Genomic DNA, 15,283 nt, shown 5'->3' on the forward strand with positions numbered 1-15,283 from the left:
CCCCCAAACATTTATGACTCAGTGCCCCATATTCTATTCACTTATTTACATAGTCACTGCTTTTACACCAGTGTCATTGCTATTGCTATTACAGTTTACCTTGCTGGTGTCTTATGAACATGCCCAGCAGCAAAACCATCCTGGAAGCTACTCTGAAAAGTTCAAATCTAATACGTGGTCACATTTTATTGTCCAGTTGCTAGTGAGCAAGAAGGTTCATTGCTTATCCTTGTAAAAGGAAAACCATCTAGAAAGTTTTGTGCTGGAAAAGCTAGGCTAATTTTAAGGTGGGGACTTACAGAGGAAGCTGGTTTATGGCTAGATTCCCCACCAGCATAGACTGTATATGTGTGAGGTTAAAAGAGGCCAGGAAGCTTGGTTTTGTGGTGTACATAGCAGGGACTATGTGGTTATTTCTAAACCTAAATCTGGCTGGAGTCACCTTTACTGTGTCTTTGATTCCATCATGCACACTGTGCCTTTTAATTCATCAAATATGATTGGTTCTGTCATCCCAAAGTTCAAGCAGCTCCAGGAGGCTGCAATGGTTTTAAAACAAAGCTTCTCAACTGATATTGCCACAGATAAATTTTATTTTCCTTGAAATAATGTAATTTACACACTAAGATGGGAAATAATCAGTCCTGCATCAGTAAGTAAATGTTTAAGATACCAATGGCCCGTCTGGGCTAAAAATGGACATTTCAGCAGAAAGAGAACATTTTATCCTTCCCAATGGGCCATGCAATATCTGTGCACACATCTGCAAGGTCATGATATGCCAGTAGTTAAAGCTGGGCTGCTCTCTGCATGCTTGCTGCTGAGTTTGCCTTTTCTACCCCAAGCAGCAAGTGATGCCCTTTGGCTTCCCACCATTATAAGCTTCCAGCTCCTTTATTTGGAATAGGCTTTCGAAGATCCACATGTGGCACCCACTTTGTCCTCCTGTGCCCTGCAGTTGCGGTTGCTCTCTTCCTTCCTCCTGCCAACTGACCCCATTCCCCCTTCCATCTTTCCCTACCCTCCTTCACAGTCCCACCAGCTACACTCCCCTCTCTTTACCTCAGGCTTCTTCCTCCCTCCTTTTGACATCTGCCCAAGCACAGGCTCATTTCACCACCACTACCATTTATGTTTCCTGGACCCTCATAGCTGTGCCATGTCATCTCACATCTCTCTTTCTTTTCCTCTTTGTGGAGCTTCTGCTCTATCTGACAGGTTGTAGTCCCTCCTGTCAGCTCTTGGCTTTCACGGACATTCAAATGCCTCTGTATCAGCCTCTACCTCTCCTTCGCAGGGATCTCCTTCTCCAAGTCTTCCCAAATGTGTGCCAGGCTCTGAGGGTACCATCAGACTTTGCTGTCCCAGTCCCCTAATAATCTCTGCAGCCTGTTCGTGGCTCAGGAACCCATGTCAGTGCCTGGTGACACAGCAGCAGGGCCTGTCTCCAGCTCCCCACATCCCTGCCCAGCCCAGTCATAGGTCATCTTCCACCCTTCTGACTCATCCCTGTCCTCAGGCCCTGCCCTGACACATGGAAAGTCCCGAGGAAGTAGAGGGCCCTGGCACACGTTGGGAGCACTGCATGGAGTGCTGCCACAGCTCTTCCTGCTCTCTATATTGTCACCAACTACTGGTCACTCAATTCCTCCACAACAACTCTCCTTTTTGGTTTTTCTTTCATCTTTTTTCCACTCCTCATGCTTCACCATGTTCACCTCTGTCATGCTGACGTAGGCCTGAACCTGTCCACAGTGTTTCCTCTCATATCGTTGAACATCGGAGACCTGCAGGCATTTGCAGAAATGCGAAGGCAAGAGAAGGTCCTTTCACTACTGCAGCCACTACAGGCTAAAGTAAACCCTGCATTTTTCTTATAGGAAGTATTTCCCTGAGACTGATCCCGTATCCTGCACCTGTTCTGGAGAGGAACAGTTTAGTGGAAGTATGTCTGTCCTTAAATTCGACTGGCAGGAGTTGTGACAATAAGATCTCTTTATAAAATAAATGATATGGAAGAGATCCAGACAGGAGTCAAACTGCATGAGTTGGAGACAACTCTGAAGTCTATTATTCCTACCTTGAAACAGACCACAGTCAAAGATGAAACCTTCTCACTGCCTCACCAAGCACTACAATCACAGCAAGTTAGGTCTGACACACAGACCTATGCACCTGGCAGTTGGTGCCAAGTGGAACAGACAGCCTGAAAGCACAGGTGGATAAATGTTTACACTAATCTCAGTGAGAGAGATGGAAACTGTCTCAGAGGCCCTGCCCTCCATACATGCCCCCTGAAATGTTTCTATGCCCGGTACGGGAGTGCGGTGTGCCGGGCGGCTCTGCAGTGATGCTGGGCGGGTGAAACCAGCATCTCACCAGCACCTGAGCTTGCCCTATTTCTGCTGCCGCTCGGTTTGCTTGCCTGGCTAAGGAAAAGCAAGGAAAACATTCCTTCAGTGGCACAGCACCGCCTGGTGGAGAAGTTTAATTAGTGCCGCTCTCAGTTTCTTAGGGCAAGAGAAGGTGGACCTAAGTCAATTAACTTCAGCTTAAACTGGAGTATCAATGAATCCTGCGTAGTCTGTGGTTTTGTCTGTGCTGGGGAAGTGATTTGTATAGATGCAAGAGTTATTCTGGTACTGTAATTTAGCTATTCTGGAACAGTTCTTTGAGAGTACAGGACATTTTTCAGGAAGAGCAAGAATGTTCACCTTACACTGGAACTGCAAAAGTAGTCAACATTGCTAAATTAACAGGTCTACTTGGGTGCAATTTGTGTGCTGAGAGACTGAATCGGATGAAGTGCTCCCATTGTTATAAGGAAAAGCTAAGGCAATATTCAAATATTTAAAATAAATGACTTTTTCCTATGGTATTCTGATTCTTCCTGGCATACCTTTATCTCTGCCCTACAACATAAAAATTACATGGACTCTAGCTTTCACCATTGTTGAACTCACTTGTAATGTGCCATGACAACTTTCAGTACTCTAGGCAAAACTCTGAGCATAAATAACTTAATGAATATAGAGCTCTCTGTTCAGGTTGAGATGTTTTCAAGTCCTAACACAATCAAGACATTGGGCCTTGGTCTCCTATTTTACTAGGCTGTTAGATGCGTTAAGCATCTCTCAATGTCTCTGTTGAAGTTGCTTTGTTTTTATGTAAGTATGAATGGGAACTGGAAGACTGCTCAAGGCTACTGCAAATAAAATTAAACTGTTCTTCAGAGAGGGCAGATAAGCTGCAAATCTCCTTATTATATATACATATGGCTTCAAAACTGGGTTGCACAAATTAATGGAAAAAAAAAATTGCTGACAGCTACTAAACATAAAATACCACATCTGCATCACAAATCACTAGAGGCTGGGAAAGGAGATGGCTTTTGGGTCTGATACAATACATATGTTCCAGCGCAACAGAGGTAGATAACCTGACTGACAACTAGAATACAGACTGTTTCATTCTGTCTCAACCAGTGCTAATTCTTTCTATAAATTAGAAGAGCTTCACTAAGAAAGGTTAAAGAGAAGCATCTCTACACAGGTCATGGCCTAGTGCAATGTCTGCAAAGTATGGCATAGGAACCATCTCCAGGTAGCACATGGCAAAGATTCCCAGGAGAGCTTCAGCTCCCTGCCAGTTTCTGTGTTCAGTGAGTCCCCAAAAGCCAGCCTCAGATAGAGCCTGCCTGCAGGCAGTTACAGGAGGTTGGCACACTTCCCTGAGAGCTGGCTGGATGCAATTCCTCATCAGCACCTGCCCACAAACCTTTATCTGCTACACTGGACTGTGTGGGGGCTCAGGGTTTGAGTTTCCTCTTAGCATCAAACCTGCCAGATATTTGAATAGCAGTTTTTTGCTTCCTAGGAATGCACCCTGGACATCAAGTTGTGAGATATTTAGCGGGTATGTTTCCTGTTCTTTTCACTTCCCACTTTCTAATTTTTTAAATTTATTTTTTTAATTTTTATTTTTAGTTGGAAAGACTGTGGTTTACATGATTTATTTATTTTAGGGAAAATTTGAATCTCAAACAAAGAGAAATGCCAAGACAGAAAAACTATTTCCTGTCCAGGTCTATAGCTACAATAGCTACAAAATTACAGACTAGCATAGAATAATTATCATCTAACATCTTGCAGCCTAGACAATCTATTTTTTTATTTCTGTAAGCTAAAACATAAATTACCAATAGTATTTTCTGCATAGGCTGTATAAAAGCCCTGTTATTTATATTATAAACCCACATGAGTTCCTGACTGGTGCAGTAAAAATAAGCTGAAAGGCAGCAAGCCTATAGAAAGTCTTTCAAAAGTGTTCACATTGAATAGAGACAACCCTAGAAGCCCACTGGGAAGGCCTTTTCTTTAGCAACTGATGGCAGAGCCCTGTGTGTTCCTGACAGAACTCAGCTACTCTATCAATCAAAGAGACTGAAATGCACAGCAAAGCCAATTCGGCAACTCCGATGGCTGGAGTAATTCAGCATGAACATAATTGCTTTTACTCAGGATTATAATTAGGGCCCATTTGACAAATGTCACTCTGGCTGAGCCAGGGAAAATGATCAGGAATTGTGAGATCCATACCTTCTGGGCCATGGCTCCCTGCGGGCTGAGGAGAGAGTCGCATTCCCCTTCATGATATTCTTCTTTACATTCACGGCAGAACACGGACTGGAAAACAAACCAAAGCATGCCAGTCATAAAAACACACTAGGGACATAGACAGCAGGTTACAATCATGAACAGTCATACAACAGATGATCCCTTGCCCTTCACTTTCCATTAAATTCCCATAATCCTCCTAATTGTGCATCTTATTATACACTCTGATCATTAACACAACAATTTTGCTGTTATTATTACACATTTCATCAGTGAAGTAACGTAAATGCCATTATTAAAAATGAGATTTTTGCTACATGGTTCATTTAGGGACGTAAAGTCGTACTAGATACTTCTGGGTGTGCTTTTCCTGCTGTGAAATCTATTTCTAGAAGGGTGAAGGCTGAAAAAAAGCAGTTCTGCTGTATAGTGTTTGCTAATGGAAATAGTCTATTCGTAGTTCTGAATCAAATGCCTTCTCTATGGAAAACTATTGCTGACTTTGCTAGGAGATGACCACTTTATAAAAAGCCATATGAAATACCATTTTCTAGGAAATTATATCCTTGCCATAGACCTTTAAGATGGTTTAAAAAAATCCACAGAAATAACACAATGATATGATACTTAACACAGGGTTTAGGGATCTACCTCTAGACCTTTATTGCACTTTTAGCAACTGTTCTGGTTTCATCTTCCTTAAATAACATTGCTCTTTACATAAGGCTTCATTGAAAAGTAATGTCTTTTGCAGATAAGTGAAACAGTTGTCCCTAGTTCAGCCTGACTGCCTCGGCCACCTAAAGTGGTTCATATGTATCAGGTTTGATGCCTTTTGTTAAACTCTAAAATGAAGATATCTGTCTTGACATGTGTCAAAATCTTTGACCCATCAATGCTGCATTAAATTCTGTGTCCTTGCAGGTAAGGGGAAAAGTCAATAATGTAGAATGGGTCTCTATTATGCTGTTTTAAAGCTATGCTGTCTTGATGCAACTCCATGCTCTGAAAGATCTCTCAGCAGTAAGCCATTCTGACTGGCATTATAAGCAGACTGATAAAACAGCCCTGATTTTTAGATACAGAGCTGCATTCTCATGTAATGAACAAAGGATATCAGGAGGACATGACACTAGAACATTTGTCTGCCAGTAATTCCAGCTTTTGTATTTTCATTTGAACTCTTTCAAGCTGTATTTTCACTTTTCTAAGAAGCACTGAAAATCATATTTTATTGTCATGCTAAAGAAACTGCACTTAATGAAAAGAAGCATTGTGCAAGTACAAAAGAATTGATCCTGTTATTCAGAAAGTCGGGGAAATTGGGAGTGGTGGAGTGGAGTGAGTGTTCTAACTTCCAGAGATATCAAACCTAATCACTTGTTTGCTTTCTTGTCACTTCTCTCCACTATTTTGTCAATGATCTAAAGTGTTTTGTTTTACTTCAACTAACACTGATTTGTTAATTCACTTGTGGCTGTTAGCTTCACAACGGAGGCACTTTTTTGCAGGGTATGTTGTATGGGAGGCTGCATTGTTGTAATAGAGCATCATTTAAATACAACAACGATTTGCAGGGTATTAAATGGTCAAAAGTTTTGGGCATGTTAAGCACTGCTCAAACACATCCAGAGAGATACTTTCCATCTGAACACCTATGGTCTTACAGACTTGTTATCCCTTAACATTTAAGGTTATGCCCGGGTTTAATGGAATTTCCTGCTGTGTATCCTACTCTCTTTTTCCTTTGTGACTTTATTTCCTTATGAGCACATCTGACTGACATTTGTCTGATAAGGTTTTGTATACACTTGCTTTATCACTGCCTTATCACACAATGCTTCAGCTTCCTTTCCTTACTCCAATCTCTCTTTTCCCATGCAAGCACAATTTTAAACCTTTCATAAACATTGAAACGGGAGAAATAATGAAGAAAGAGAAGAAAAAACAACCAGGGCATATATTTTGCTGAGACATTCTGGCTGACTAGTTTATGTGTCATTGGTGTTTATTATAATAATAAAATTCATAAGCTCATGCAGTACTATTTAAGACGTGAAATGAATTTTCTCATTATAGAGGCCACATTTCATACTTGCCTTTGAAATAAATTATCTTCAGTACCAATGTCACCAATGTTTTCCCCACAGGCCTATTGGAAACATTCGTGAGTGTATAACTGGGCCTTTCACTAACAATTGTATATCCTGCAAGTAAGTCTGTGAGTGAGCCTGCCACATCCTTGTAATGAAACAAAGCCTGATTTTTTTGTGAGACAGGATACTCTTTTCACATCTTATTAGATAATGGATGAGATGTAGAATCAGTTCTGTGGCAAAGAAACACCCCGGAGGCTGATCGGTTTGTCAGAATAAATAGGCATCTCCCAACAGAAATGCATTAAGCACTCCCTTTTTATGGCAAAGCATGCATCATAAAGAAAAGGCATGTCACTTACAACAAAGGGCAGTTTGTGATAGTTTTATTCATTTTTTACTTTCAGACATGAAAAATATGATGAATTTTCAGTAACAAAATACAGTTGCAGTAAGCAACTGCAAAAATGCTGTCAGTTAACTTGTATTCTATGGCTTCATTAATATTCATACAGTTACTTTGCCCTTGGAAAGGATTTGATGTTCAGTCAGGATTTAATACTTTTGCATAAATTTAGTATTAGTCAGTGCTTAAAATTACTATAAGTAGTGTAATTACTAATAATAGTCACACTTTCTTTTCCTTCTTGTGCCAAAAAAAGACTGGAAGATTGCTGTGATAATATAAACAGCAGGTAAACTTTCTACGTCTTTATGTATTTAGCACTTGCTGTTGTTACCCTTGAAAGATTCTTTGGTTGGAAAACAATCAACAAAAAGAATAAATCCCAAAGGTTCAAACCTACCCCTGCATTAGAAAGAGGATTAGCAGGGAAATCCCCAAAGCACTTAAGGGATTTAGGCACTGGAAATTAATATAACCTGTGTGTTGGCTATTACAGGCTTTTGAATATCTGTAAAAACGTATGAGATAGGCCCAAGAAGAAATCCTAAATCCAGTAACCTCAGAATGGGGGGTATTAAAAACCTCAACAGGGATTCAGATCCTGTTTTTAAAATCCTCCTATCGTTATGATTATTCAAACAAAAGGTAAAATCAGACCAAACTCTGGTCAGTTCTTTGGAATTCAAGCCCTGCAGATGATGTCTGCAGTGACACTGAATAAAAACTAGGGGGTAAAACCAAGCTCCAGTCTCAGTTATTCCTGACTGGCTCATTTACAGTGTTTTGAGTTTGGAAGTGGGAGCAGAATGGGGCTCTTTTTTTTTGGATGAAAGGAGAATGAGTTTGTCACTTGCATGCTATGCTGGCTGGTTTTTTAGAAATAAGATTTTATCATTTCCTTTTTCACAACATTTCAAAGATTTGCTTTCCCTTGGATTAAGCACCATAGCTCTCACTCTCCCTTGCCTACTGCAAATGCCTTTTCTTTGGTCTCTGATAATATCTCCCTATAGTGCTTATAAATATTACTGTTAAAATTATCTTTCTTCCAACTTCAATAAAATATTCCCATTCCCTGCACAAGGCTTCACGTTTGAGCTCCCTTCTGTTATTTTAAAGTTACTCCTCAACTCAGATATTCCATTTCTTTTTCACCCTTACCTCCTTCCATGTGTCTACACAGCAGAATGTAGGGAAGTTTGCAGTGAGGCAGTCACAGACAGGGTTAAATCTGGAGCTCTGTAGGTGCACTGCTTGGGACTTCTGTGCAAGTAACAACTCAAGCACATACCCAGATTTCTTACCAGCCTTCTGCAATCCACGTTGAAATCTGAACTATCATTTCTTCCCTCCTGTCGTTATCACTATTGGCTTTATACTGATGACAGACTATGTTTTGGCCAAGGTGTGTCATCCAAAACTAACATTCACATCCAGATTAAAGACATCAGGTGAGGAAAGATGCACTCATACCTCTAGTGCAGTGTTTTATTGGCTCTTCAAAATCACTTTTAAAACTTGTATCTAATGTCTGCTTTGACTCTTTCTAGTTTCAGCTTCCAGCCACTGCTTTCTGGTTTGCAATTCTTTGCTAAAATGAAGAGCCTTTCAGTATCCCATACTTTCTTCCTGTGAAGGTACTTACGTACTGCAATCAAGATACCTCTGAATCTTGTTTAACCTAAGCAGAGAAACTGCTAAGCTTCTTGCTGGTTAAACCATTCATCCTCCTCTCCTCCAGCCCCAAATCATATTCATTGCACTTATCTAAGGATTGTCTTGGTTTTGTTACTAGTTATATTTGACTAATCTGTATCATTGCTGTGCTGCATCAGCAAAGTTTTTTTATATACTTCTGAATCACTGTTTATTGAATCATGACAGGTTTGCTGACAGTCCCTGTCAAACGCTGCTATCAATACTCTGCTATGAATAGACTCTTCACACTGCTTTCTGTGATCTGCCAGTTCCTAACCCTCATGACCAAAGCATGATGAGACATCCCTACCTTGTCATCTGACAGTGATGACACAGTGCTGCTGCTCAGACCCCAACCACATCAGCTGGAACCTAGCCCACTAAAGCCTTTTATTGATATAATATGGTGATGAATACCTTATCACAATATTCTGTAGTTTGAAGTCTTACAAAAAGACTTGAAGAAATTGATTTTGTGCAATTACTTTTTCTTATCAAACTTGCAATCTCATCATAGAATGAAATCAGTTTCTTCTGTTATGACCTGTTATCACTGAGAATATATAGACTTGTAAAATCTTATAAAAATCACTCTTTTTTCTGCCTTTTTCTATTTTGATCATTCCTCATTTGGTGGTGGCTGTCTGGACCCTCCACTACTGATGAGAATTGTGAAAATTAAAAGCTACTGAATGTAGGCAGGATCAACATCTTCATCAGTATTGGAGCAAAAGTAGTATGCAAGAAATGCGAAGCTTCCTCAAAACCATACCTATATGAACAAGTAAAACCAACATGGATCTCCTCACCTTTCATTTAAAATGCAGTGCTTACAAGTTTTACTTTCCTTCTCAGGAAAACAAGTACTTCAAGAAATCAAGCTGCAATGCATCTACTCAATCTTTCTTCTAAAATCAAGCTCAAAACCAAACCAAAAGAGTGCTACATTATAATTCATGCTGAGGCTGACATCCACCACAGCTGACAAGTGTTAATTCTATTATTTATTGAGCTGCCAGAAAATGCTCTTTAAGTGCTCTTGTAATGTGGGAAGCCTATAGTGTAGTCTAAAGAGAATCCCAGAGAAGCCATGTATAATCTAAGACACGTATGGAACTAAATAGACATTTTTATGTCTTCAAAACCAGTTTGGTTATATATTACACATCAAAGCAAAATAAGTAACAGTCCAAGATACTTGCACAGCTTTGATCATCACGGCATCAGAACATCTTGGAACTGTAAGAAAATCTCTTTCATTGTATGCCAGTGAAGCAGCAGAGGACTGCTGTTACTGTTTTAGTGACTGAAGCCTAATTTGTAGAAAACCTGGGCCACAGATCTTTAAAATTTGAGGATATTAATTCAGTTGATATGCGTACCTAAATGTCACTGAGGATCCACACTAAAGGTGCTTGTCCAAAATCACATAACATAAAGGAGATTTCCAGTTTTTAGACATTGGACTCCCCCACTAGTCATCTCAGATCATTCCTCTAAAGAACCACGCCTCTGGTTTAATAAGGTAAAAATTTCACCTAATAGAGGTAATCAGTGAAGTATTTCCATGCTTTCCCCCCACCTCCTTGGTAAATGAAAATACAATGGAGGAGTGAAACTAAGTAGTCACCAATCACACAGAATATCCTATGAGTTCCAACCATCAAATATTTATATGGTATAGAGAAAATGTATAGTTGTTTGTTCTTCATCAGACTAACGGGATTCTTTTACTAGACTTTTTAATCTGAAGAGTGTTTTATTAAATCGTAGTACAAACAAAACACTGGATAGGTAAAAAATTAATTATCTTCACTGGACAACATCAACATCTGGTCAAAAAATTCCTTGAAAATGTAAAATATTTTAAGGCACCAAGTTTCAATCCTAAATAAGCTTTTCTAGTCTAACTATAGGCTTGCTTACTGGAGCAAATATTTATATTGAAAATATGAACATGCCTTATGGGAAATCAAAGCAATCCAGAAGTGACAAATAGAATGACCCAAGTCATCTCTCTACAGTGTTTCCATTTAGAAAAATATAGCTTCCAAATGCACTTACCAAAGTACAAATTATGTTATAGTGACTGAGAAATACATACAAATTTTTTTTATTTTTCTTCTGGAAAAGCCCCCAAATCCCAGATTTCACAGAAAAAGATTTTACCATATTATATTTCTTTTGAGTAAGAGAGGACTTAGATCTTGGCAAGAATTCAGACCTCCATAAACACAGACTAAGTATTTTTTACTTTGAAACTACAAACTTTGTTATGTATTTCCACCCAAAGTCAATTAAAACCATCCCTTACCCTCCATAAAAGTCACAGTCCTTGTCATGCTGCTGCTGGGAACCAGACATCTCAGCTATTGGATTGGCTTTGCTGCTGGCACTTTGTTATATCCAGAACCAAGCGTGAGACCATCATCCACACACCCTGTCTTTTGGTATTTCTTGTCCTTACAGCAGGAAACTTTAAAAGCAGAATATTTACCATCTGGAGTAGCTATGTTTACTTGGAATTTGTGGCTTTGCCAACTGTCAGTTACAGAAAAACCTGCAAATACTACAATGAAGATAAATGCCACAGTAGAAAAAGCCATTTAGACATTAGAAAAGTCATTTCTAATGACACCAGTTTTATCAGATATAAGGCAATTGCAAAGCATAGTAGTACTTGCAGAGAAATTTTGGTCTTTTTCCGTATAATAAAGTACACACATTCACTATGCATATTTCAGCTAAAAGCAAACTTTTGTAAGAAGCATGACAATCTGTCAAAACATGGTTTCAAAAATACAGCTGCATTCTCCGTGCAGCTTTTGCAATCTAAGGGCAATTTGCCATCAATACTATAAGAGGCAATTTTCTATAAACATAAAAAGCTTTAAGCATAGGACTTAAGCATAGCATCAAGATTTCAGTGTTTTCCTTTTGAATCTGAAAGTCTCCTTCCTGACTTCTGCAAAACAACCATGGGCTCATTCCCTAAGATCTAGATGATGGCATTTATGTCTGAAGCCTCTTCAGTGAGTGCTGGCGAGTTTGCGCCTCCAGCCAAACATACTGTCCTGGAGCTTGCCTTACATCACACAGCATTAACCTGAAAGATAGGCTGGTTAAACTGGCAGCATAAGCCCAGAAAACCTGTCCCAGACCTCCCCCAAACTAATTTGCTGATTTATGTGGATTGGCAATCTTATTTCTGCTTCCCAGCCCCCTTCTTTGTTGCCTTGTCGTCCAAATGCTGCAAGGGATAGAAGAGAAGAAAGAAGCAGGGCGGAATGCACGTACTTCTCTCAGAAGGAGTGACTTCAGCCCCTGTGGGAGAAGAGAGAATGCTCTTTCCAGATTCCTCTGCCCATACCTACACACAAGGGTATTACACAGTCTTGTTCTTAGTGTGTTGGCTGGGATGTGAGACTTACTAGCCCATCCCAGAAAATTAGAAGGAAAAGCCTATAAAGCAGAGTTAGTAACAAGATTATGTGGTATACCGAAAGTATGAAAACCTGTTGTTCGTTGTGCTATTATGTGCACATAAGAGAGTCATGTCTTTTTATCACTGAAGGATCCTATCTGATAGCTGACTACCCAAGCAAACATGAGTTCAAACACTGCAAAATTTTCAAAGCAGACCATAGCTTTGGTTGTCTAAACAGGCATAGATGGCCCTGGCAGAGTTGCACACCTCTAACTGGAAGAAGCAGAACAATATTGTGCCCTGAAGCACTAGGAAGGGATGCCCAGTTAGATGCCGACCAAACTCCCTCTGGAAAAGGAAGCCAAACAAGCTTAAACAAAGTAAGCAGCTGCCTACAGCAGCAGGCTGTTAAACCCTGCAAGACATTTGTGTCCCTGTTACTTACCTGTGCCAGAGCTGTGGACAGCAAGCAGAGAGAGCAAGGCTTCTAGCTTGTCATGCTACAGGGACTCTGACAAGACCTTAGATGTTAAACATGACTACTTTGAGGAGCTCTTCCTAGCCCCAGAAACAGCTGCTGCCATGGACTCTGACCCCTCCTTCAGGACCAGCTGTCACAGCTACTCATCCTCCTCTGCTCTTAATTCTTTTGTACCCGCTTCTCCTCTCTGCCTTCTCATTTCTGTGCAGCAGTAGCCTAGATCCTTTCCTTCTTCAGGTGGAAAAACTGAGCTTTACCTGCAGGTTGCACTGCTGAGAAGCTTTGGGGTAGCCCTGCTGGAAGTCTTACGGCCATACCGATAATCTGTAGCTAATGCAACTGTAGCGTATTTGGGACCTGCACTACTCTCTCTGCACAGTGCTGTGTTATGCTGGGTAGAGGTTTCAGCACAGCTTGGGGATGCAGAGCTGCAGAGATCCCTTACTTCCCTCTGCAGTACAGACATGAAAAAGAAATTTAATTAAGTATTAGGTTCTTGGTGGCCCCACTGGAGAGAAAAAACAATTGTGTATTGACTTAAATCTGTTCCCATTTAAGTTAATTTAGTAAGTAGTACAGACACCTTATCACATCTATCTAGTGTATAATGTTTAGCAATTTCATGCCTGGATGACTAATAAAATGAAAAGAGGATGCAGGTTAATGTAAGATTTCTACAAATGATTTCCATAATAAATTAAAAAGTATTTATATGAGGAAACGTTGAAAAACCCCAATATCATTGCCACCTTATAATTTAATGGAATGTCTTAGAAACTAGATGCAAGGGATAAGGCTATTAATTTATGAATAAGAGGAACAATTTTAAAGCAGTTGAAGATGTAAAATGTATTAAATGGGATTTTAAAAAGACTTTTTGTAATCTAGTGCCCATAATTCTCTGTTTTGAGCATGTAATAAAAGACTGTAGCATCCCACTTACAACTGATGAAAAGGAAAAATAAAAGAAAAATAGGAACAAACCTCTAAATATATTATATATATAGGCATGTATTAAAACAGAAACGATGTGTCTCTCCCACTTAAGGTGGTAGAAATCCTCTGTCACTCCAGTGGAACAATACAGTATTTACCCCAGAGCAGATAAAGTCAGAGCATGAGTTACACTGCAAAGAAAATAAAGCTAGAGTGTATGTTGTTATCACTGAAATGGATACAAAGAGGTAGTGGAATTTTACATGGAAGAACGCATTATTTTTAGGAACTAGGATGCAAAGAGAGAAAATGATAGTTTCCTTGAGATGCCTTTAGAAAGTATGAGACAATGCACTTTATAACAAGTATAACACAGTGGCTATTTTTTCCTGCAGAACAAGCAACACTACAACTGAGATGCAAAAGCTTAATTTTTTTTTTCAACAAAGTGGTTGAAAGCTACATTAAAATATCATTTCTTCCAGGTTTGAAAAAGATGCTTTGTTGCTGAATGCATATATCAGTCCATAAGGAATGTCATGAGGAATGAATTTTACTGCCTTTGGCTTTAGCTCCTGCTTTAGCAGCCTTGGAGTTCTATTACTATGCCCTTAAAAAGTACAACAAATCTATTTCCATATGATAATACTGCTGCTCTGTATGCATGCCCTGGGCATTTGAGCACCTAGCTGTACATTTATATGTGCAAACAGACCTGGAAATCTGACGGGTTCATTAATGTGGTTCTTGAAATGAACTACTGAACATGCAGGCTGGGAAGATGATGAGAGCTAAGCAATTACCCAGTGCTTAATTCACACTGAATTGCAATAGAAATCAGGACACTCCTTTCCTTGAATGTCTTTTTAAATATCCCTAACAGAATGAAGGCACCCCACATAAAAACTTTTATTCTGTGCCATTTGGACTGTGTTCTTGTAACAATGTGCAAGATGCACATATTTTGTTCATCTCCTGGTTGCTGGAATTCATCTACATTCAAAAAAGCCCACCCAGCAATATTAAAAACTTCCCGAAGATGGCAGCAGTGACACAGGAATCGACACAAGCTGTCTTGGCTAAGATTTTGCAGTTGAAAAAGATTCTTAAAAAATCATAGTCAACAGCTATGATCCAGTCCGGGGTTACTAACAGCTGATACATGCTAAACCAGTCTTGACAAGACAGTCTCACAAAGAAGAAATGGTATTCAGATGCACTGAAACACATAAAAAGGGGTAAGGGATACTCCCTGTTTCAAGGGCATTGCATCTTACTGCTCTTGGATTTGGTAACAGCTGAAGCCCTGTAAAAAGAACATCCTTCTGAATATGACCAGATAAAATAACATAAATAATGTATCTGGGATGACTGTGGTGCTTTTAAGTGTTTTATTGGGTTCATGCTATGTCCTATTTGTAGCACTTGCTTTTTAGAACTGTCAACACATACCTAGTTTATGTACTAGGGAGAGCATAAAATAATGAACAGATTTGTGTGTCTCTCTGTTCTCAGGAAATGCCTGGCTTCTGCACATGGATCCAGTGAGCGTGCCTTCCCTCTTAGTGACCAGATTAAGGGCATGAGGATATTTCTCTGACAGAAATTTTGTTTGTTCGTTTT

General features: G+C 39.6%; 1 protein-coding gene across 2 annotated transcripts in view; it reads right to left on the minus strand.

Moving 5' to 3' along the window:
* The window catches only part of PRKN (parkin RBR E3 ubiquitin protein ligase), a 699,935-nt gene that overhangs the window by 13,570 nt on the left and 671,082 nt on the right, over nt 1-15,283 (minus strand). For both annotated transcript variants that reach the window (XM_082276720.1, XM_082276719.1), the window contains one exon: nt 4,599-4,685. In XM_082276720.1, coding sequence (XP_082132846.1) covers nt 4,599-4,685 — 87 coding nt within the window. The remainder of the gene's footprint in view (nt 1-4,598; nt 4,686-15,283) is intronic.

This window comes from Coloeus monedula (assembly GCF_965178545.1).
Source record: "Coloeus monedula genome assembly, chromosome: 2".
In the NCBI taxonomy this organism is placed as follows: Eukaryota; Metazoa; Chordata; class Aves; order Passeriformes; family Corvidae; genus Coloeus; species Coloeus monedula.